Source organism: Mobula birostris, chromosome 10 (genome assembly GCF_030028105.1).
Source record: "Mobula birostris isolate sMobBir1 chromosome 10, sMobBir1.hap1, whole genome shotgun sequence".
NCBI classification, from domain to species: domain Eukaryota; kingdom Metazoa; phylum Chordata; class Chondrichthyes; order Myliobatiformes; family Myliobatidae; genus Mobula; species Mobula birostris.
Window position 1 is genome coordinate 124,499,308 of NC_092379.1, and position 25,771 is coordinate 124,525,078.

General features: G+C 39.9%; 1 protein-coding gene across 1 annotated transcript in view; it reads left to right on the plus strand.

The window, feature by feature from the left end:
* LOC140204309 (forkhead box protein O1-like) overlaps positions 1-17,070 on the plus strand; it is a 48,687-nt gene extending 31,617 nt beyond the window's left edge. Inside the window, exons 2-3 of the mRNA XM_072270922.1 lie at positions 8,800-10,067; positions 12,422-17,070. Coding sequence (XP_072127023.1) covers positions 8,800-10,056 — 1,257 coding nt within the window. The 3' untranslated portion in view covers positions 10,057-10,067; positions 12,422-17,070. The remainder of the gene's footprint in view (positions 1-8,799; positions 10,068-12,421) is intronic.
* Positions 17,071-25,771: the final 8,701 nt, after the last annotated feature.

The window sequence follows — 25,771 nt, forward strand, 5'->3', positions numbered from 1 at the left end:
GCTGTTACTAACCATAAAATCAGACACTAGACCCCCCTCCCCACCCCACATGTTCTTTGGTTTGTAGACAGTTTAAATGTAATAAATCTTCCAGTGATGTGGTGCATTTTTGCTGTATCTTGAAATCTTTTATCCATTTCCGTGAAACCTGGGCCATTTTGGTCAGAAGTGTTGCACCACTTGCAGGCTATAGGCCATTATTTTTAATAACCACCCTGCAGTGCCAGGAATAGCAATGCAACTTTATTTAGTATTTCTCGTATATTTTTAAAAAATGCTTTCTAAAGGGTACACATACTTGTTTAATGGGAAACAGGAAATCTATGTAATTTAAAGATGTTTTTTAAATTTTGGTAGAAGAGTAGGGAAGGGAGAGGGTCACAGAGAAAGCGTTTAAAATGTTGGCTTCAGCTACAGGTAACGAACCATAATATGGAAATGGATAAAAGGCTGATATTTTAAGAATATTTTTCAGGCAGAGTGGGTAAAACTTGAAGGTGAGGGAATGATCTTGTCAATGTGCTGTGGCAGAGAGTATGGCTGTTTACATGGCACTTGTTTGCAGGCTCAGCGGTGGGAAACAATGACAACAATATCCATTGCCAGTTTCAAAGCTTGTGATCCTGAGCTTTTTAGTTTACATTCAACACATGTTCATGCATACTGAGAATTATTTTTAAGCAATTTTAGACGCTCCTTTTATACTAAGTATTGTCAGCTGCCTTGCTTCATTGTAACGCTTCAAAGCTCAATAGACTGGTGGTGCCGACTGGACGAGTTAAACATTGAGAAAACACAGCTATAACCTGGCATGTTCTGATGGAGTTTCTGCTGAGCTCTGCATTCAGATACGTGGTATCGCCTGACCTCAGCAACCTGATCATGAGCCTTGTTTAATAAAATACATTTTTAATTACTTTCTCTTTTTCCAATGAAGATATTACTTGGTTTCCCAAGTCGGCAACATTGAGGAAATTAACAGTACGGTGGAGCATCAGGCACTTTGCTGGAGGAGCAGAGTGGGTTGGACAAGCATCTGGTGGCCTTGGAGGGGAGGAGAGTGAAACCTTGCATCAGGATTGAGAGTGGAGGGTATTGGTGTCTGCATAAAGAGCAGAGGGGGAGTGGTAAGATGAGGTGACTGCTGGACTGAGTTGGTGAAAGTTGGTGGGCAGGTTGTGCAAGGTAGGAGCGGGGATGGGGCGGAATTGGGAGACTGCGGCAGGTGGATGAAAGAAACCTCTGCCTGTCACCTTTCACCCCCTTGTGTAATATTGTTTTAAATCCATGTCACCATGACCACCTGCTAAGGGAAATTAGATACTTCCCATTTACTATTTACACATTTATACACTTTAATTATACTCCAGAATTCTACCTCACACAACGTTTCCTTGGTGCTGTATTTACTAGTCCTGGCAATATCCTCCCAACAGCACCCTCTTCAATCCAGTCACACCTTCCCTGTATTGGCTGACTAGCAGAAGGCAAAGAGTGGGAGTAAAGAGGCCCTTTTCTAATTGGACGTATTCTTGCAGAAATACTGGATGGTCTTTCTTGGACACACCTGTTTATAGTTAATTTATTTCACTCCATATAAAAAGAAATACTACAACCGGGGATACAACAATGGTAACTTCCTACTGTAATACTGAATACTGCAGAGCCAGCCATTGTTGATGTTCCTCTTCGCACCTTGTGACGCATCAGACAGCATTTTTGCTGTTTCCATAGCATTCAACTTCTTTTTAATGAGGCCGAATTGCTAGCTGGACACTCATAAGGAGCCAGCCGGATTCAAACCTGGCACCATTCACCTCAAAGTCCGGCCATGCCATAAACTAAATATTTCCAGTACACTTACAACAGACAGATGAGATGGAAAATTCCATCTTTTCCATGTTCCGCCGTCACCAAGATAATGGATGGTGTCACTGACTATGGTGCCAAGTGGAAAATCTTCAGATAGGATTTTGACAGAACTATCTGCTCCAAACTTCATTATAGCCTTGGTGTAAATGTCCACCAAAGTGCTGAGTTTAAGAGGTGAGCTAAGGTATCATTTGACAGTGTACCATCAAGGACCTCTAATAAAACTGCAGCCAAGCGGGAAAGTGGTATACCTTTTGGAATTCAACATTGCACAAAGGGGAATTATTGTAGCCATAGAACATAGAGCAGTACAGCCCAGGAGCAGGCTCTTCAGCCCACAGTGTTGTGTCGAACCAATTAAATTAGTAATCAAGTGGCTAACTGAACTAATCTCTTCTGCCTACACATTGTTCGTATCCTCACATTTTCCTTTGGAGCAGCGGAGGCTGAGGGAAGATCTGATAGAGGATTACAAGATTGAGAGGCATAATAGAGTAGACAGACAATATCTTTTTACATGTACTGCACTTTTTCTGTAGCTGATACACTTTATTCTGCACTCTGTTATTCCTTTATTTTGTACTACTTTGATGATGGTATCATAATATGATTGAATTCATACTGGAATGTAAGGGAATTACGAAGGCATGAGAGAGGAGCTTGCCCAAGTGGATTGGAGGAGGATATTGGCGAGGATGCCGGCAGAGCACTGATGGCTGAAGTTTTTGGGAATAGCTCACAAAGTGAAGGATAGATGTCCCACAGAGGAAGAAGTTCTCAAATGACAGGTGTAGGCAACCGTGGCTGACAAGGGAAGTTAAGGACTGCATCAAAGCCAAAGAAAAGGCACATGGGGCAGCAAAAGTGAATGGGAAGTTGGATGACTGGGAAGTTTTTAAAATCCAAACAAAAGGCAACTTAAAAAGCTATAAAAAGAGAAAAGATGAAATATGAGCCAATTATGTAAAGCAGGATACCAAAAGGTTTTTCAGTTATATAAAAAGGGAAGTGAGAGTTGATATTAGACCACTGGAAAATGGTGCTGGTGAAATAGTAATGGGGGACAAAGAAATGACAAATTAACTTAATGGATACTTTGCATCTTTCTTCACTTTGGAAGACACTAGCAGTGTGCCAGAGGTTTGTGACTGTCAAGGAGCAGGAGTGAGTGCCATTGCTGTTACAAAGAAAAAAGTGCTAGGCAAACTCAAAGTTCTTAAGGTGGATAAGTCACCTGGACTACATCCCAGAGTCCTGAGTGAGATTGCTGAAGAGATAACGGATGCATTGGTCATGATCTTTCAAGAATCACTGATTCTGGCATTGTCCCAGAGGACTGGAAGATTGCAAATGTCACTCCACTCTTTAAGAAGGGAGGATGGCAAAAGAAAGGAAATTATAGGCCAGTTAAGCCCAATTTTATACTTCTACGTCAAATGTACGGCCGAGGTACGGTGTAGCCGCATACCCTATGCTGTACTCTACGTCGAACCCTACGCCGTAGCCTAACGTGCACCTCTCCAAAAATGTAACTACTCGTCGCGGCAACGCAGACCGCAACAACTGTGATTGGTCTGCTTGGTAGCATCGCATTTCCGGTTGCTGCTGCTTCTCCACCATTTCAGAATTGAGAGAGAAGAAACTCTTGTTCAACATTTATTAGCTCCAGCTCCAACTCCAACATGATGCGCTCAGTTTCAATCGCCATTGTTTGAAGTACAGGAAGAAACTCAACACAATGGCATAGAAACCCCACCGCCAACTAGCATTTTGGCAGTGAATTGCAGAACGACGCAGACACACCAACACACAAGTATAAATGCTTACAATGGCGTAGGCTACGGCGTAAACCCAGCGTAGCCCATACACACAAGTATAAATCAGCCTTTAGCCTAACCTCAGTGGTTGTGAAAGTGTTGGAGTCTATTACTAAGGATGAGGTTTTGGGGTACTTGGAGTCTAATGATAAAGTAAATCAAAGTCAGCAAGGTTTCTGTAAAGGGAAATCTGTTAGAGTTCTTTGAGGAAGTAACAAACTGGGTAGACAAAGAAGAGGTAGTGGATATCATTTACTTGGATTTTCAGAAGGCATTTGATAAGATGCCATACATGAGGCTACTTAAGATAAAATCCTATGGCGTTACAGGAAATATATTGGCATGGACAGCAGTATAGCTGACAAGCAGGAGGCAGCAAGTGGGAATAAAAGGGGGGGTGGTTTCTGGTTGGCTGCCAGTGACTAGTGGTGTTCCTTAGGGGTCAGTATTGGGACTACTTGTTTTCACATTGTTTGGCAATGATTTGGATAATGTAATTGATGACTTTGTGGCAAAGTTTACGGATGATACAAACAAGAGAAAATCTGCAGGTGCTGGAAATCCGAGCAACACACACAAAATGCTGGAGGAACTCAGCAGGCCAGGCAGCATCTTTGGAAAAAGTGCAGTTGACGTTTCGGGCTGAAAGTTCTACCGAAGGGTTTCAGCTCCAAACGCCAACAGTACTTTTTTCAATAGATGCTGTCTGGCCTGCTGAGTTCCTCCAGCATTTTGTGTGTGTTGCTCAGGTGATACAAAAAGATAGGCGGAGGAGTAGGTAGCGCTGGGGAAGCAATGTGTTTGCAACAAGACTTAGACAAATTGGAAGAATGGGCAAAAAAGTGACAGATGGAATACAGTGTTGGGAAATGTATGATGATTCATTTTGGTAAAAGAAACAATAGTATTGACTATTATCTAAATGGGGAGAAGGTTCAAACATCAGACGTGCAGAGGGACTTGGGAGTCCTCAAGCAAGACTCCCAGAAGGTTAATTCACAGGTTGAGTCTGTGGTAAAGAAGGCAAATGCAATGTTGGCATTTACTTCAAGGGAAATAGAATATAAAAGCAAAGAGATAATGCTGAGCCTTTATACGACACTGGTCAGGCTGCACTTGGGGTATTGTCAACAGTTTTGGGCCCCATAGCTCAGAAAGGTTGTGTTCTCATTGGAGAGAGTCCAGAGGAGGTTCACGAGGACGATTCCAGGAATGCAAGGGTTAACATGAGCATTTGGCAGCTTTGAGCCTGTACTCACTAGAATTTAGAAGACTCTGTGGGGATCTCATTGAAACCTACCGAATGTTGAAAGGACTAGGTAGGGTAGATTTTGAGAGGATGTTTCCAATGGTGGGGGTATCCAGAACTAGTGGGCACAGCTTCAAAATAGAGGGGTGACCTTTTAGAACAGAAGTAAGGAGGATTTTCTTTAGCCAGAGAGTAGTGAGTCTGTGGAATGCTCTGCCACAGACTGTAGTGGAGGCCAAGTCCGTGGGTATTTAAGGCGGAAGTTGATAGTTCCCTGATCAGTCAAGACATCAAAGGATACAGTGAGAAGGCAGGTGTATAAGGTTTAGTGGGATACGGGATCAGCCGTGATGGAATGGCGGAGCAGGGTCAGTGGGCTCAATGGCCTCATTCTACTCCTATGTCTTATGGTCTTGTGGTTTAATACTGGTTTTAAGGTGCCGGTAACCCATCTTCCCCCCCTTCTCCTGTCAGTAGAAATGGTTCCGTCAGGCTTAGCAGCTATGCCGCACTTGAAGGCCAGGATCTGGACTTGGTTGTCAGAGGCTATTTGAGGCGCATGCCATTGGGAGCATTTAATAGGTAGTGGGAGCTTGTCCCCATTAGCTACCACGGCATAACAACCTTAAGGAACCTTTTGGACAGATGGAGCTTGTCGACTGTGATTGGCAGCTTGTCTGGGAGGAGGAAAACTCTGATCTCAAACCTCTTCTGCCTTACGGCTATACTCACTCATGGGAAGGCTTTGGGAGTAAACCCTGAGGGGAAGAATACGGAGTAGGAGTCTCTAAGACAGCCCTTCGCTGAGTTCGACGCTGCTGGTACCAAACTGTATCAGTCTCTGCTGTTCTTGTGGGTTCATCAGTTGTGTGGAGAGGGAGGGCTTGTTACATTGGCAACGGCTTGCTCTCCATATCATACTGCCCAGGCTTGCATATCTAGACAGCTAGGATGCAATATTCAGTCAACTCTGACCGACAGAGGCCTCACTCACTCCAGTTCTCTCTTGTGGAAACTAACCAATCAAATTTGTTAGGGTATCTCATTACATGTGACAGGCATAAACTAAATAAACGAATTCTCAGGTAAAGCATTCCTCTGGATAAAGAAATTTCTCTAATCTTTCCTCTGAATCCTTGGGATTTGCAGTGTCCATTTCCAAGCACCTGACCAGAGAAAATAACATCTTCTGATCTACTGTTTTGAGCAACGTAAGAAATCTGTGCATTCCAGTAACGCCAATTCATACTTCTAAACTTGGTTGTATAGGTCTTTTCTTCACAAGATAAATGCATGATCTCAGTAATCTATCTGGCGAATCTTTGCTGGATGCTCTCTCGCTTTGGGAAGGGAGACCATATTCTAGGCCTAGTCTCACCAGGGTCCTATATAATTCAAGCAAGATAGCAAGTTTTTCTCTGTTAAAATCTATACACTGTTGGCCTTCCTAATTGCTTGTTCTGTCTACATATCAATTTCCTCTTACTCGAGTAAAATGCACTACAGTTGATTCCATAGATTTCTCTCACAGCCCATCCCAATTCCATAACTTCTTGAGACCAAGAAGCTCCATAACAATAAGCTTTTGAAAACAGACTTTCACCCACAAATTTTCTTCCCAAGTCATACGCATTCTTGACCTTGCGGAGATAGTGTTATTGTTTCACCTTTGCTGAATGCACTTCCTGGAACATATTATCTGATGCCTTTATTTACTGATTGATTGGTTGAGGTATTCTGAGAAATCGGCCCTTACGGCCCATTGAGCTGACCTGCCCAGCAATCCCCAATTTAATACTAGCCTAATCATGGGGCAATTTACAATGACCAATTAACCTAACAACCAGTACGCCTTTGGACTGTGGGAGGAAACCGGAGCACCTGGAGGAAACCCACGCAATCAGACGTACAAACTCTGTACAGGCAGACGTGGGAATCGAACCTGGGTCACCTATATTGTAATGCATTGTGCTAACCGCTAACCCCGGAGCATGTTCATCTGAAGGACTCAGCTCCATTACTTCGAGGGCAATAAGGGATGGGCAATAAAAGCTGGGTGTGTCGTTAGCACCAATGTTCCAGAAATAACTACAGTTGAATTAATTCTGCATGTGCACGAGTAGCTTGTGGTTCATTAATGTCTCGGGTTCGTCATTCCAGTAGGTTGTGGATTTGAAACTTCTGTCACATGCTGAACAGGTTTTTGATTTATGTTTGTATCTTTCGTTTTAGTCATCCATTTATAATTTATCCACTTGTTCTGTAATCTGAAAAATCTCTGGCTGGAACAATTGTGTGTGTTTAGATGTTGATACTTTTGTATCCCTTACTGTTGGTAAAATTAAAAAGAAACGTGAAGTGGAAAAGTATGGCACTCCTGCCATATCTTATTGGCACAACTCCGTATTCCCACAGTTGCCGATCAGCAACTTCTACATTTGCAGCTGTGAAACCAGCCATTGATCTCGATAGAACAGTTCAGCACAGTACAGGTCCTTTGGCCCATGATGTGCTGACCCTTTAACTTTCTAACACTACCTTCCCATTTTTTTCTTCCCTCCATCCGCCTATCTGAGAGTGTCTTAAATACCCCTGATGCAATTGCCTGTATCACCACCCCTGGCAGCATGTTCCATGCACTGCGCTCTCTCTGTGGGGGAAAAAAAACATGCAACACTATCTTTGACATCCCCCTATACTTCCCTCCAATCACCTTAGATTTATGCCCCCACATATTAGCCCTGGTATTAAGCTTCTATATCAATCCTCCTCCTACTCCTCTATCAAGTCTCCTCTTGTCCTCCTTAACTCAGAAGAGAAAGGTCCAAGACATGCTCTTTAATGCAAGCAGTATCCTGGTAAATCTCCTCTATGCTCTCTCTAAAGCTGCCAATGGTGTAGTGGCATCAGTAATGGACTTCAAGGTCCCAGGTTCGTTCGAATCTGGCTGGCCTCTTGCACGTTTTCCCTCCGTGCTGTGTTGAGCGTTGACCTAGCAACTCTGCCTCGTAAAAAAAAACACAAATACTAAGGAAACAGCAAAAATGCTGCCCACTGCGCCACAAAGCGCGAAAAGGAACAACAACCCTCTCTAAAGCTCCCTCTCATTTATTGTGGCATATTGGAATAGTTTCCCTATCCTGTGACGACACTGATGCCAAACTGTATTGGCGCTTGCCCTTCCCTTGGACTACATCAGTGACGTGGAGAGGGGGAACCTGCTGCATGGGCAACAGCCGGTTTTTCAAATCTTCCCACCCAGGCTTGCGCCCTGGAGAGGACACAGTCCACCAGAGGTGCAAACCCATGATCCCCTGGGATAGACGGCTGCCTAGTAACTTTCCTATCCGACAAAATACAGTAGCTACTCTTGGGTCTGAGGAAGTAAAGTCTAAAAGAGCAAAAATGACTTCACAAATGCCATGCACGTGGGCTCCTTTGAATCGCAAAATCTTTGTGTGATCCTCAACTAACTCTCTGAGAAATACAAAAATCTGGAAAACATTTCTATTGTCTGTCTTCCAATGCAAACTTATTTTTATTGTAGCCAAAAATGATCTCTGAAAGTGTAATATTTATTGTTTTGGCAATGAGGGAACGAGTCAACCCAGCATGTTCTTCAATGTAATTTTTGAAGAGATTGAATGTAGGATGTGCCTTTTCAAAGAAAAAAAAAGTAACTTCATATTAAAACAAAAATTAGAATGTCTGAAGTAAGTTGGAAGCTTTTCAAATGCACTGGTGAATTGAGCTTTCGAGAATTAATGTTTTGGATATAAATTTTCAGTGAGATTAAACTATTCTGATTAAAAGTTTTTCTGCAAGTATTTTTCTCACCTATTTTTTAAAAAATTCTTCCAGAATTCCATTCGACACAACCTTTCTCTGCACAGCAAGTTCATCCGAGTCCACAATGAAGCAACCGGAAAGAGCTCTTGGTGGATACTTAATCCTGAAGGTGGCAAAAGTGGGAAGTCACCCAGGAGAAGAGCGGCGTCAATGGACAATAATAGCAAGCTTGTAAAGAGCAAAGGAAGGGCTGCACGGAAAAAGGCTGCCCTTCAGGCTGCTCAGGAAGGAAGTGCTGAGAGCCCTAGTTCACAAATTTCCAAATGGCCTGGAAGTCCTTCCTCTTGTAACAATGAGGACTCTGAGACCTGGACCAGCTTTAGGCCAAGAACGAGCTCTAATGCTAGTACATTAAGTACTGGACACCTGTCCCCCATAGTGCCAGAACAGGATGATCTGGAAGATGAGCTTCATACTACACTAGCCTACCCCAGCTCTTCAAGCAAATTACCATCAACACTCACTGAAAACATAATTGAAGAACTTGAACTCATTGACAGTTTAAACCTCATGCCACCATCATCTGCATTGTTGCCAACCCAGCAATCATTATCTGCTGGCTTGATACAGCAAAGCTCAAACTATACATTTAGGTCACAGAGCTCTGACTCTGGGTCAAAGACCTCTGCCTATGGGAACTCTTTCTATGATTCTTCTGATCTGACGTCTGTGCAGAGTCACTTCAGTGTACCTGCAACTCTTGAAGCCCTCCTGACTTCGGAGTCGCCAGCTCATACAGATGTGATGATGAGCCAAGTTGACCCTGTCATGCCACAGACAGGTGGACGACTAGCCAGTGAAAATCTTATGCTGTTGAACATCGACTCTATCAACAGTCCATCTGCAGAGTCAAAAATTAACCAGCCCAGCCAACAAGGAAAATCTGCAGGATCACCAGCCTCATCTATTAATATTATACCTCATACATTGAATATGCTGGGACCACCACCTGATGCAAACCAAATGCCCACTTTGAAGGCCCAACTCCAGACCCCAGTGAGCCAGGCTCTGCAAATTGATCTATCATCCACCATCAACTCAAACGGCAGCAGCAACTCTTCAGGAGGAGTGAATATGAATCATGAGAATTTCCCTCGAGATCTTGATTTGGATATGTTCATGGAAAGTCTCGACTGTGATGTGGATTACATAATTGATCATGATCTCATGGACGATGAAGGACTTGATTTCAATTTGGATCCTATTGCCACGAATCCATCTTATCCCAACACCTCACAGTCGTCTTCTCGTAGCTGGGTGCCAAGTTAATTTCAATACAGGTAACTCTTTTCAACCAAAATTGGGATGATGATGACTTAAATGTAACGTTCTAGCTTTAATTCCTTAAAAAAATTAGCCTCTGTAAACATAAAACAGATTTGCCATCTAATGTAGTTAATTTCCTTTGCTGCCAAATCATATTACTGCATATTAACCAGTGAATATCACTGAGATAGATGACAAAGCAATTATTACCCTTCTATAGTCAGGTTTATTATGTGAAATGGAAACATCTGTAGGCAGAAATATTTCTGATACAGGTATTGAAAATGCATGAGAGTTACCAACATGATAATGTTATTGCCAAGAAATTGCCTTTTGGTTTCAGGTTGAGGTTCCAACCATCAAGTGTCAATATTTCAAAACAACTAGACGCTTTCTGTAAAAAGAGATAAGATTGGCTTTAATTGTCACGTACATCAAAAATACAGTGAAAAATATCATTAGTATCAAATCAATGAGGATTGGGTTGGGCAGCCTGCAAGTATCGCTACGCGTCCGGCACCTACATAGCACCACGGTAGTGTAGCAGTTGGCGTGATGCTATTACAACTCAGACGTCAGTCTGGAGTTCAATCCTGGCATCCTCTGTAAGGAGTTTGTACGTTCCTTCCCGTGGACTGTGTGGATGTTTTCTAGGTGCTCCGGTTTCCTGCCCAGTCCAAAGACATACTGGTTTGTAGGTTAACTGGTCATTGTAAATTGTCCCATGATTAGGGTAGGTTTAAATCAGAGGGCGGTGCAGCTCTGTAGGCTGGAAGAGCCTATTCGATGTTGTATCTCTAAATAAATAAATAGCATGCCCACAACTCACAAACCCCAACCTTAGTCTTTGGAATGTGATAGGAAACTGGAGCATCTGGAAGAAGCCCACTCGGTTACAGGCAGAGCGTAAAAACTCCTTACAGGCAGCAGTGGGAGCTGAGGCCCAATCTGTGACCACTGGCACTGTAAAGCGATGTGCTGACCACTACGCTACTGTACCACCCCAGTTTTGCCTGACTGAGTTTGAACAAATTTCCAAACTCGACTGAGATGGGAAATGTCTAAATAGAAATTAAAGATGGAGAGGAATAGAAAGCAGTCTCTGGGAAGTTCATTTGCTGTTTACAAACTTTGGTGTACCTTAATTCTATAATGAATACAATTAACAGTTCCTAGCATTTCTTCCTGAAATTTTTAGAATAATTTAATTATAATCTGAATGTCACTTTTTTTTTAAAAAGGAGACAAAATGACAAATAGACTTCTAGAACTGACCTGGCTCTCTAATGAAGAGAGCATACCTTAGAGAGGCATTAATAAGTTGTTCTGATTAATAAGCTAGTACCTGGTAGTTACCTGTCTTTATTGAAAATGTTTCCACTTTGACTTGTCTGATGATTAATTTTTCATGGCATCAGTACTTATGTCAATTCGGAATGGCAATAGCTTCTGGACTGGGTATAATTTATACATAAGTGCAAGATTTTTCACTCCTGCCACATCAGATGTTTTAGATTTAATTATGTGATGCTTGTAAACTTCATTTAATCCTATTTTTAACTTTTGTTGGGACAAATTTGATACTGAGTTGATCAGCAGTTTTTTAAATTTAATCATTGTGCAGCTAAAACAATAGAATGTACAATGAAAACACTTTGGGTCTATTAGAAAATGGTTTTCTTTAATAATCTCCTAATATACTTAAATTCTTTATGCGTTCACATCACTGTGGGATGGCTGCAAGAGAAAATGGGGAGTGAGGAATTAGTTGGGAGTGGGAGAGGAAGGTCTTGCTCTCCCATTCCCCCGATCACAGTACCTTTTCCAACTCAATCTCTTTTTTGCTGTCTGTCTCCTGGTTCACTCTCTCGGTCTCTGATCTTGTAATTATCTTTGTCTTCATTTCGGCTTCTAAAATTATAATAGATTCTGCAGATTGATAAATATTGGTTGATCAAAGATTATTCGCTTTCATAATGTATTGCATGGGAGCCTGTCCACATATGAGCCCTCACTTGGACACAAACTCTAACTTTTCCTTGCAGCATGAAATAAGTAGGAAATTTGCTTTTAGACACTTAATTAAATCATTATGTCGTATTCACTAGAAGTGAGTTCTGTGTGGTAGCTGCTAATGGATTCTTTTCTATTTTTTTTAGTTTTCCTTTATCCTTTGTAGAAAATGTCACCATATAACTTGCTGCTGTGGGGAACAACTAAGTTTAATAATTCCTTTGTGCAAGTTAAAGTTAAAAGCCCATATACTGTACAGTTGCCCTCACTGAAATTTTAAATAGCAATAGTTATGTAAAAGAAATAAAATTAACTGTTGCATCTTTGATTTAAGTACATCTTTTTTTTTCCACAGGTTTGTTTGTCAGCTGGCAGTCATCTCTCTTCACAAAGAAGTTTTATTTTAAACTAATCCAGGAGTCGAGTATCCGTTCCTGTTTATTCCAACAAATTCATCTAAGGAGATACTTTCCTTCTGCCGTGCACTCTGATTCCAGTGTGGTTGAAACCCATCCAAAATTATTTTCTGGTGTGATTCTGGAATGTCATAGTGCCAACACAATCCATTTGAAAATGCTTATTACATTACGAAGAATTTCTCGGAAGGAATTGCACACACTAATGGGGATGTTTATTTTTGTCTGGTTCTAAACTTTTGGTGCAATGATCCTTGACAATGAAAATAATGCAAATATATAGGATCCTAACAGTTGAGCAAATATGATTATTGGAACTTTTTTTCAAAGTGCAGAACATTTTTTTAAAAAAAGCTAATTGGTAGCAAACCATTTTGTTCTTTTAGAGCTTGCATTGAAACACTACGTGGAAGTAAGTCATTCAGATTTCCAACAAAACCCCTCAAAATAAATTTGCAATACTCACATGAAAAAATATTAATTGAGCACAAACCATTGTGTTGGACAGATGAAGTGAAATATCACAAAGAAGTATAGAGTATGTAGACTGAGGATTTCCTCCTTTCTCTTTCTCTGATACCGTTGACTACATTCAGTATACATGCTGTTTGGAACTTAAATTGAGTAAAGTCAGAACTATTTGTAAATAAGGATTAAAATGCAAAGAAAGAAATGCACAGATATTTTCCAGTAAAACTGTGGTGACATAAGTTCCTTTTGGAATAGATTATAATTAATCCAATCTATTCTAGCAATGCTAAGGCATTCAGCCTACACACTCATACCCAATTCCGTATGTTAGTATTATACATTTTAAAGCCAACAAGAAAACCACCAGTTATTGTGTAATTTCATTTTAGTGTGCTTAATGTGGACATTTTGATTGCGTCTAGTCCCCCTCTCCCCCATTGTTCTCGCTCCATTCTTTTAACAATTGAATTTAGAATTAACTGTCGAGTGAGTTTTGGAACCCTGTCTAATAGCCCGTGGCTCATTCTTTGAGAGAGGGAGGTTGATTTCATTTTGCCATGTTGCTTAATGAAGGGGAATGTGAGCAAACCTCACAAATTTGGGAAATTTTCTTTCAAGTCAAAAAAAAGCAGTTTGACTAAAATTTGTACTACTCTCCATTTAAACTGTGCCTTCTACTTTAGCACTTAATTTTGTCCAGCATCCTGGTATAGTACTGGGATTAAACACATGGCATATATGTCTGTGTCCTTATGACTGAACTGATTTCCCCCTCCTGGATACAGGCTTTGTTTCCATGAAACATGCTTTTTAAAATGCCCTTGTCATATGTAAATTCTAAATGATGAAAGTTGCCATTGGTGAGATTTTAAAGCAAGACCAAATTACTCCTCTAGGATGGGCGTAAAACGTTCCAGAACAATCTTTGAAAAAGAGTGTGTTCTTTCAATGACTTGGTTAATATTGATTAGTATTATTAAAGCAAATTGTCTGGCAATGTATTTCATGGCAATATGTGGGATCTTGCTGATCCCTGGACAGCTGTTTTATTTCCCTACAACATTGGCTAGACTTCAAAACTACATCATTGGGTGAAATATACTTGGGGATCATTTGATGTGATGAAAGGTGCTATTCTCTCTAATTGAAGAAGATCTCATATGTCACCCATATGTCCATTGCAGAGGAGGAAGTAAACACGTTGGTTGATTTAAACTATGTAATTAAGTCAAGAAGTGGCTTTAATTCTACGAGATAATGCTCTGAACTATAAGCAAGCCTAAAGCTGTCAAGGATTAGTTTGCATAAACAACCTAGGAATGATTTATGAGTCACCAAATAACTTGGATGTCTTCATAAGCTCAAAGTTTATAGATGCTGACTATCAGAAATCACTTCTGGGGCCTAATGTACACACTAAGGTTCATAAAATTGAACTTGATCTGTTTGGGGTTGCATTTCTGGACTGATGTTTGCTGCAGTCACACAAGCCCAATGCACTCTTGATGAATTCATGAGGATGTTCTTGCCGAAGGATTAAGAATTGTGGCTTGATCACCTGCATGCTGTATCAAGAAATAATCTTTATTGAAGTTTGTTAATTTTTACATACTATAACCATAGATTCATAGAGTACATAGGACCCAAACTGCTTTCATCCTCCTCAATCCTACTTTGTACTCATTTTTTTCCCATGAAACACACTCCTTTTTAACAAAAATATCTTTTGCTACATGCAAAATCAGAATATATAATGAGGGAAATTGTGAAATTGAATTGAGAGGTGATTCAAACCAAAAATGGTTTATTTAAAAAGTTAGTACTGGGTGATACAATTTAAAGTTTGTATAGATGGTGTAAGTATAAATAAGACAATGGAAATTGGAAATGTGTATATTTTACCTCTGGGCTAGTGTTAACTCAACCCAGATTTGCAATGAAAGTTTAGAATTAGGTTGTGAGGATTTATTTTTATGAATTACTATTGTTAATTTTGAATGCTTCCTTGCAGCCCAAAGCACTCCTCTAATTTAGCACTAAATTATGAAGCGCCCTCAGACAATTGGTGTCTGGTGGGAAGAATACCAAGTAGTGGTATAATCTTTAACATGAGGCACTTTTATTTAGGCTTTACTGTGCGCCGAACTTGTGAGTTTTGTCAATGACCTTAGATGTTGAAAATGACTATTGTTTGAATTTGCCAGCTTTAATGTTTTTAACTTAAGGAGCAAAGTTCTCTTTTAAACGATTCCTGGAATGGTTTTAAAGAACTCCCTTCTCTCCCATACGCTCTCCTGCCACTTTTTCAACCTCCAGTAGCAGAAGTTCGAATTTTTTTAAATTGCCTTTTCATTGCCAGACAAAAAGAAAAAGATGGGTAATCTTATCTTTTATAGTGGAGGAAATTCTTTTGGGAGAGAATTGTAACCGCACACCCCCTACCCCCTCTTCATTTTAATGACTATTTAATAACAATTATAGCACTTAATCCTCAGTTTGCTGTAAAACAGCTTGTGGCCCTTTATGGTGTAGGCTGTTGGCATGTGTGCTGAGGTTGTGATGTTTAACAAGAGGGAACAGGCACAGGAGTGATTGGTGGTCACTGTTACGATTCCCAGTTCTGTTCGTCTCATTCACTGGCATGTAAGTTCTTTTTAATGTTTTTATATAAAACTACCGAGGATCAGAGTCAAGAGCAGATGTGCATGCCACATAAACACTAAAAACCAACTAGTTCATGGAATCAAATTTTTAGACCTTTTATGTTCACATAAACCTGCCTTTACCTCTCAGGGTGATTCTGATTATATTGCTAGTATCAAAAAAAAAACAAGGCAAGTGTGTTTTTGTTTTTGCTCTTTAAGGGCAGTATGCCAGATTCAAGTGTTTACAGACTAAGTTAATTGCATATACATTAAATGTCTTTACTACATTTTTGTCCTTTTTAAAACTTAGCTTCAGATTTTGCTTATAAATGAAGTTCTAACTTCATTCACTAATTAGTAATTTTGTAGCTTCAAACACCTTGACTTTTAAACTTGAACTATTTTAATTTTAATGCTTTGGCCATTTCTAATATGTCTCTGTAAACTTTATTTATGCAAGCTAAAAAAAAAATTAGGTTTAGTTTTCCTGTCTCCTGCTCAGCCCAGGGTATTCATTCCGTTTGTGTGCATATAAAGTTCTGACAGGAACCAGATTAAAGAGGTATTCTTCACACTGCTGCAGGGTATGGGGTTTGTGTTTGCAATTTCATCTTGCTGCAAAATTTCAGCCTTTTGGGCAAAACTGAATGAGTTTCTGCATCTTCAGAAGAGGAAAAGCTGACATATCTGGGCAGATTTTACTCACCTTCGTACAACTTTCCCCACATTTGAAAGTGGTCTATACTTTATCTTTGCCTTCGATTGTTAGGGAAAAGTGGGGAGATGCATAGAAGGGATTGAAATAGTACTTTCATAGAGGAGAATAGGAGGGTGTTTGTAGAATGCAGGCTAATCCTGTCCTGAAACCCCACAGTCATCTTAAAATGAAACAATGGCTCCATAACCCAATGCTTATGACATGTTTTGTGTTATAAATAAACTTATTTCAGTAGAAACTTTTTGCAGAAAAGCCCCTTTGATGAGCAGGGTTAAGGAAGTTCTCTTGTAGGAATGGTGCACACATCCAGCCATAACTTCATTTCCTGATGAGGTAGATTACAAATAGAGTTTTACTATACAGTCCCTTCAGCTGGATGCAAATTATTGGTTGTGGAAAGACAAGTGTAAAGAAATAGAAAATAACCGTAGTCTGCTATTAGAGTGTGAACTTTATAGTCTCTTAGTCTAATGTGTTTGGATTTTTTTTTTACAATTTTATCTTTACAATAATATTTTCCTTTCCTTAAATTACTGAATAGCCAGAGTGTTTCATGAGACCTGCCTATTATCAGGATAATGATTAATGACATTTGCAGAGCTCCAAGTAAAATCTTTTGGAGTAAAATAATCTCTGTAATTTTTTTTAATTATGCATTTAAGAGTATTCTGTATCTGTAAAACATTCATGTAAATGCTCCATGTGGTACTATTTTGGTACATGGGGTTTGCAACATTAAAGTATATTTTATGAATGTGTGATATTTTATATACCATATGTGATGATTTCTAAGAAATATATTCATTGCAGAAAGAAGCATACTTCACACCCTTTGTGAGGTTTTGTTTAAGAGTAAACTCTGCAATAGTCAAACAGCCCTCTTGGCTCGTCTGGGTGCCCACTGTAAAACTGAGTCTTGCATCCTACCTCTTTTCCCATCTTTTTTACTATTCTTCCCCCATCCAACATGCTCCTCCAATCTTATCCTTTCCCTTGACCTCTGGAGGGAGAAAAATGCAAACCTGTGAGGCAAAAGTTTTCTCTCTTCTCTTTCCTCCTCCTCCCGCCCTGTCGCTGAGATTTGACATGAGACATTTTGCTGCCTGGGAGAGGTCACCTTTACCACTTAAGATCATTTAAGATATGTGAGCCTGGAGATTGGTTGATGCTTCTATGCATGAATGAACATTAACCTTGGTATTTTCTCTCATCTCTCCCTACTCCCTGCCAGAACCAAGGTTATTGAAGTTAATTATAAGTGAATGCATCTCCCTGAGTGCATTGCCTGATATTTCTTTAATATTCTTTGGACTGTAAATGATAGCGACCATACATAAAGTATTTACCGCTTGAGTAAGGTACTAAAGGAGGCTGCTGCAGATGGAATTGCGATGCATCATATGTCAGCATCTTTGAAAGGAATGAGAAAATGTCTTTACTCGTAGGGTTAAGCCTTCAAGGAGCCTGAGCGTAATGCGCCACAGAGTGGAAGGATGAGGTTTCACGGCCATAACTTATAGCAGTAAAGGTTTATGATTTGAATCAGTCAGCCACAGGCTGAAATTCACAGCAGCTGCGTACTCACATGGAGAGATGTAGTTACCCTGAGTTACTTTCTAAAGTCACGTATGTATTTGCTCTTCATGGTATTGTCAACAGTCATTTTCAAGAATAATAAGTGAAATAAAAATAGTGTATTGATAAAATATGTGTCCGAGTTTCCATGATTTTATTATTAATGTGTCGAGGAATATTGAATTCTCCCACTTAGCTCCCACCATCCCTTTTGCAAAATGTTGGTCGTTGAACCCTACTTGTAAGGAGAGCTGGCAGGATTTGTAGCATTAATAGTGGCATTTTAAGCTTGAGGTGAAGTCTCAACAATTGGCCCTTACTGGACTTGATAAGCTCCTGTTAATTTCTTAACTGTATTGCTGGTATGTTCATTTAAACTATTTAATTTGATTTGGACATGATAGCAGATATTTGTACTTTTGCCTGTGGATATATCCAAACATCTCTGGCTATCAAGATCATTATAATAGCAATTGTCTGCACACTGGTTAACTTGCACTCTGCACCATGAGTGCAGTACTCCGTTTATGAAGATCACAACCAGTCTAAAGTTGATTATCTGTACTGTATAGAAGAGACTGTTTGCTGCACCACCATTGTTTGTCAAAGTTTTTGCATTCAAAAGGATGACTAAGATACAGCGCCATTTGAAATCCTGACAGGAAATATTTAGAAAGTTCAGAAACTGCTGGTATAGATCAGTTGGACCAAACTTGTATCTACAACATTCTGGTTGTAAGGTTTGGATATGGGAACTCTAAAGGTGTAATTAAGTGGTTGAGCATTCCAAGACTTCCGTATACCACGGCATTTTGAGACTTGACTCTGGTATTTCTACTGCAAATTTATTGGAAAATAATTTGCAGTAGATTTCAGGGAGATGACCAGTTATTATTAATCTCGTATTATAAGGCATTTTTTATAAATTCCAACATCTCAGAACACAACCTGTTGTCTCCTTGTGTAGTGATAACCACACTTGTCACTGGGGTGTGTGGTACTAATACAAATATTTTAAACATTTTAGTGGTGCTTGATCTTGTACATTCTATAAAAGAAATGCATGTCAGTTATAAACCTAATGAATGAAGAAAGCAATGGGTGCGCGATGTATGTGATCAATGATTTACAGTTTATGTATTGTACGCTTTGCCTATTGAGTAATCCATGGCAGTAGCACATTTAGAATGATCATATAAATATTATTTTAAATGTTAACCCAACTGGATATTTTTACCTTTTAAGTAGATTTATGATGTCTTGAGAAAACTGACATCATAACTTGCGTTTATTGATTTATTTTTATTTCACTTATTATAATTGTGTAACTTGTGATGCTGTTGCCATATTGTTCTAATGTCCATCTCTATAATGCTTGGTACTAATATTTCAAAAAAAAATCATAATAGATCTGTTCAGGCACAGGTTATCAAAATACTGTGTAGTCCTTTGCATTTCTGGTAGACTAAATATGCATTCTGTGATTGATTTTTTTTTCAAAATCCCAGGAAAAAAATTGTATACAATAGAATATTCTGCTTGACCATCAATATTAAAAAAAAAAGCAAGTTTTAATGAACAGAATTTTCTGTCATTTATTTGTCTGAGTTTACATGACTTCCAGCTGCCACATTGAACTTACTGGTGTGAATGCATTTTAGTTTCTTGTTGTGCTGATTCTTCATGGTAGAGTATGTTTTCACATTGCTGTACTGCATCAGCATGGAACTGCACCCCTCTTAGCTTATTTACAGCATGTACGGCAGATGTTGCAACCTTATTTGATTTTTTTTACCCCCTTGCTGGAGCTCCCACGACGATTGTTATTAGTGGGTAGATATGAGATTTAATCTGAGACCTATGTGGCTCAGTTACATGCTGATTCACCGTTGAGCCGTTTGGAAGCACTTTTTAAAAAACGGGGTAAATAGGGTAGAGTGTTAAACTGCAGCATTTTGCATTTGCTGTTTCAATATACAGAAAGATGCTGGAAAAGGGCCAGTAACATGAAGGATCCAACCTATCTTGCTTAAGGACTGTTTGTCCCATTCCTATCAGGGAGGAGGCTACGTAGCATCCACACCAGGAACGCCAGACTCAAAAACAGTTTCTTTCCCCAAGCAGTAAGGCTGACCAACACCTCCACCCACTAACACACCCTTCCACACCCCCAACCACTGCTACTTCAGTCACCTTTTGTACAGACAATACTATGCCTGGCTTCACTTTACAGACATACAATCAATCAACGCATCTAAGTTATCTGATGTATTTATTGTGTTTTTTGTGTTACATCAGATCCAGCGTAACAATTATTTTGTTCTCTTCTACACTTGTGTACTGGAAATGACATTAAACAATCTTGAATCTTGAACAATACAATTTTAAATTGGGGAAGTTACCCATAGTATGAAAATGAAAGAAATGTCTTTGGAAAAAAGTAAAAATATTGTGCACAGCATACTTCTAAATCATAGCTCAGCAAATATTTCCCCTTACAGGCAACTACTTATCTGCTATAAAAACAAGGCTCAATGCTAATCTGTGATTATTTTTGAACAGTATGGAATAGGAAAGAAAAGATGTTTTACTGCATAGTATGGTCAGGTCTAGTTGCAGCTTAAGTATTTTTGAGACACTTTGGGGGGGTGGAAGAGCTTGTATGAGGGTCTGGATTTTTTTCAAAGTTTAAAACAATAGTAAAGATACAGTTCATAATGTAGACTTATTTCAAACATAGTTAATAAATAGATACTAATAATAGAAATCTTGAGCAACACACAGTAAATGCAGATTTCCAGCACCTACAGAATCTCATGCTCATGATTTGCTGCTCCACTGTGAAGTTTCTTTGAGGTATTTCTACCTTGACGAAGTTTAAATCTTCTCTTTGGCATTCAGTGAGACCTTGTCTCACTGCTCTCCCTCGGTGATCTCTGCTGCTGTACAACTCTTCGGCCATGTGCTCACCCAAACTCACCAGCTTGTACTCCTTCCCCTCCCCTCCACCTTATTCTGGCTTCTTTACTCTTCTTTTCCAGCACTGATAAAGGGTCGCTGTCCAAAATGTCAACTGTTTATTCCCCTCTATAGATGAGGAGCTTGCTAACTCACTTACTTTTGCTCCAGCATTTGTGTGTGTTGCCCAAGATTTCCAACACAAAGCAGAATTTCTTATGTACATCAGTTTTTATTGCAAAAAGGTTTGAGTTCATAAATAGGGAGTTTGTTTAAGTTGCACAGGGTGCTGGAAGAGCTACTGTGCACAGTTTTGATCCTGTTGCCCAAGAAATAATATAGTATAATTAATCGAGAGATTAAACAAGGTGGATGTGTATTCTTTAGAGTTTTCGAGAATGAAGGGTGAGCTTATTGAAACACATACATTCCTAAAGGGGAATGACAGAAAGATGTCAAGATGCTTGCATTACTGGGAGAGTTTTGGACAAGGGACATTTAAAACTGATGTATGTAGAGACTTCCCAGAGAGTGGTGAATCTCCAAAGGTCTTTGTCCCAGAGAGCTGTGGAGGCTAACTTTTTAGGAATTACCTAGTAGTTTTGGTTTAGCCTTGTTGATATAAATCTTTTTTTCTTACTATACAAATCATTCTTTTGAAGTCCTAAGATGCTTCAGCATTATGCTGGGAGCTTGTAACAGTGAGTGAACACAATTCTTATAATTTATTCTGCCTGAATGGCAGTAGATTGAGAAAAGGCAGTGACTGTGAAATTAGACTTTGTGGTGCCAATTTTTATGCTATATGTGTCAAGTTGCTTCCAATTTAGATTTCAAAGTGTGGTATTCTGCAAATTGGTTAGCATGTGCCTTCCAAGTGTGGACAGAATAGGGACTGGAGGGAATCGATTCCAGGGCAATAATGATATGACATAAGTATTTCAAAATGGATTGTAATGACCCAGCTAATTATATTAATTGAAATAATCTTGATTCCCCAACCTTAACAACATCTATGCCTTTAAAAAGAATCTTCACTGTTTTGTAAGTTTGCTGGTGATTGAGTTTGGTTGATTTGCAACCATTGTGATAAAGATATTTTTGGAGAAGATAATCTCTTTGTTGTTTGAGCAGCTTTGAGCCCACTTGTTTAGAAAATGGGCATTCCTGCTCTGCTGCTGGAGTGGATCCAAATATCAGGAAGAGACATTCAGAGGAAGGGTGTAGGGGCTTTCTTTGGATACATTTCCCAGGGTAGACACCAGAGAGGGTGTCTCCGCTTATTATGACTCCCCTCAGCCTGCTGGAGGATATGGAGATCTTTCTGATCATGCTGTGAAATCCTAATTATCTTCTGGCTCCAGTGAGGAGCCTGAGCTGTGTCACTAGGGCCAAGGAAAAGGAAACCCAACAATGTCTTGATAAATTTAGGCATGGATTGATAAGTGACATTCATACCTTGCAAATTTGAATCAGTAACCATGTCCAACAAGAGAAAGTCTATTCCTGTTAAAGATATACCGTCTATATTATGAGGATTACCACTGACCAGATACACGTGACCAGACTTGGAACATAATAGCTTGAAAACAAGGACACATCAGAGGCTGGGCCTTCGATTTCCAACTTACCAAACATTCAAATACCTTTGATCCAATTCACACATTTCATGAAATATTTTTTGTTTAGCTAACAGGCTAGAGTTTCTACAATATTGGTGATGTCCAACATCATTTGCAAGGAAGCAACCCATTTTGTTGATAGTCCATCCACTTTCTTGAACTCTTCATTTGTCCACAATCAAGCAACTGTTGCCATTGCTGAATGGGTGTCACCTCTTTCAAAAGTACCAGGGTGAAACAGTGTACATGGTTTACTAAGTAGCTGATAGTCTTTGGAAGCTTTGAGATGTGTTAGATTGGAGAGGGGTTGATGGGTGTATTATGACTGGCATATATTATTACTAGGTAATGATATAAGCATAGGGTGGTTGTAAAAATCTTCAAGAGGACCTGAAAGGAAGGAGGAAATAATGTGTGTGTGGGTAAGGTCTACAAGCTGACTGGCACATTGCTAGCTTTTTTTAAAATTAAAACACAAGAACACTTGGCCATTCATATCAATGCTGGCTTGAAACAGACAATCCTATCACTTCCATAAGACCTTAAGACACAGGAGCAGAATGAGGACATTTGGCCTATTGAATCTACTCCACCATTCCATCATAGCTGATTTCCTCCTCGCTTAGAGTCATGCTGCAGGGAAACAAGTTTTTCCCCTCTACTCATCTGTACAATAGGGGGGCAATGTACAGTGACCAGATAGTCTAACAACCCTCATGTCTTTAAGGGACAACTGGAATATCCACACAGTTCTAGGGAGAATGTGCAAAGTCCATACAGGCAGCACCAGAGGTCAGGATTGAACAGAGTTCACTGGAGATGGGAGACCGCCGCATCATTGTGTCAGTGCAACATTTCTCCCTCAGCAACCCCTTTGTATCTTTCTGCCACTGTTGTACACTAGGGGTAATTTTTAGTATCCCAATAACCTATACCCTTGAGAAGAGATTTTTTAAAAAGTTCATCCAAAGAAACACACGGTCAAAAAAAAAAGTAAATAAAACTGCAGAAAGTACCAAGGTCAGGACGGAACCCAGGTCCTTGGGGCTGCAAAGTTTCAGGGCATTCTTACACTTGGACAATTGTCAAAGCCACTCGAGCAGGTTTTGTGTTCTGTCAAAGTGTTTTTAGCTGTTTCTGCCCACCCTTGGGCCCTCACTATTTTGGATAGAGACTTTGGTAAGGGAATGACCACAGCAGCTAGTGTGGATGGTGAGGCAGATTTCAGCTAACTCCAAGTCAGTGTATCCTGCAAGATTAAACAAAAATACAAATCCATTGTACTGTAATGGTAAACTTCAAGAGAGCCCTCGACAAGTGCAATTTTCAATGGGGTATTTTCCTGAGGTGACGTATAATTTATGCTGCCATTTTTAAATGGCAATAGCCAAGCTGCAGTACACACCTCCTGCCAGTTAAGGGTGCTGTTGCATTTCAGACCAATTAAGAATTGCATTAATATGGCATCTATCAAATGTCTTGCAAAACATCCCAAAGTACTTTAAAGTTAACAAAGAACTTTTAAAATGTATTAAAGATTTGAAATTAAGAAAAATTGGAACACATTGCCCACAAACACAAAACATCACAATTGCCTGAGCTACTTGTAAAATCCATAATACTACTGGATCATTAAGAAATGTATTTATGCTGGGGGAAAAAAATCGCTATTGCCTCAGTTTATCAATGCATTGATGGGATTGAAGAGAATCCACGGTGGGATCATGGAATCCCAAAGCCCATCAAAAGGTGGACTCTCGTCAGTTCCTGAAAGCTAGAGAATGATCAGATAACCTGTTCTTTTGAAGTAGAGAAAAATGTCAGCCAGGTCACTGGGGATATCTCAGTTTCTCTATTAAAGGGGGGACAAGGGATTTGGTTTGACCATCTCCATCACTGGACTGGAGGTCCAACAGTACTCATGCTGGAGGGGATTCAGACACACAACCTTTTGAATCTACAATGATCTATGGCTGTGATCACTTGAATCAAGTATGATACTTTCCTAATGTGTTGTCTATTGGTGGGTCCTCGGGTGGCTTCAGAGGCGGAGCCAGGATCCACATATGCCGCTGTGTTAGTTAGGGTGGATTTCATTAACAGAGAACTCCTATGCGTGACTATGTTTAACGTGGGGAGGCTGATGCAGGGGCAGCCACCCTACAGTCCCTGACAGATCAGGGGCATAGAGTGCAAGACGACTGGGGGCCCTTCACCACTCTGATACATTGCGTTTAGATTTGCTTACAAAATAAACTGAGGCAAAAGCATCAATTTTTGGTTTAATCGTAAATACAGGTTGGTAATGACAGTAATCCTGGGACCTGACACTGGGCTACCTGGTAACATTATTGAGTAATATGTTCTCTTTTATGTGCCAACAACCTCATCTAATTGGACATTAGCCTTTGCACAATACCTGCATTCTAAAAGCCATATTATTAAAGCAAAATACATTGCCACTCCAGTTTCATTGGTGTTAAAATTGTCTTCCACAGTATTTTATTACTGGTAAACGCTGAACGGTTTCAGCCCCAGTTGTAGAACAGTATAGCGTCGAAGGAGCACCTACTCACTCAATGGACACTTTATTAAGTACACCTGTTCATTATTGCAAATAACTAAATAGCCAATCATGTGGCAGCAACTCAATGCATAAACACATGGAGACAGTCAGGAAGTTCAGTTGTTGTTCAAAGCAAACATCAGAATGGAGAAATATGAGCTGAGTGATTTTGACTGCAGAATGATTGTTGGTACCAGACGGAATGGCTTGAGGTGACGAACAAAAACACATCCTGTGAGTGGCAGTCTGTGGGTGAAGGTGCCTTGTTAATGAGAGGGGCCAGAGAATGTCCAGATTGGTTCAAGCTGACAGGAAGGCGACAGGAACTCAAATCATCACACGTTACAACAGTGATGTGCACGCATTGAAGTGGATGGGCTACCGCAGCAGAAGACCACAAACATACTCTGGAGACACTTTATTAGCCACAGGAGGAGTTGGCTCCATTTTCCTGCTCTTTCTTCTCCCCCAGTAGATTCTTGCCCCCTTCCTCCCCCCCCCAGGATTTACTACCACACCAAATGAAAACCTACAACCACCAAATGCCACATCAATCATGACAATTATTTTCATAAATGGTCAGCAAATACAAATGCTTTACACCATTTTAAATTGACCAGGATAATTCCACAAGTGGACACAAGTAGTCAGACCTCAACTGTAGCTCAATCTGCCCCACTTTTGACAGTGTAACAGAGTCTAAACCCACCACTATCCAGTGGCAGAAATTTACT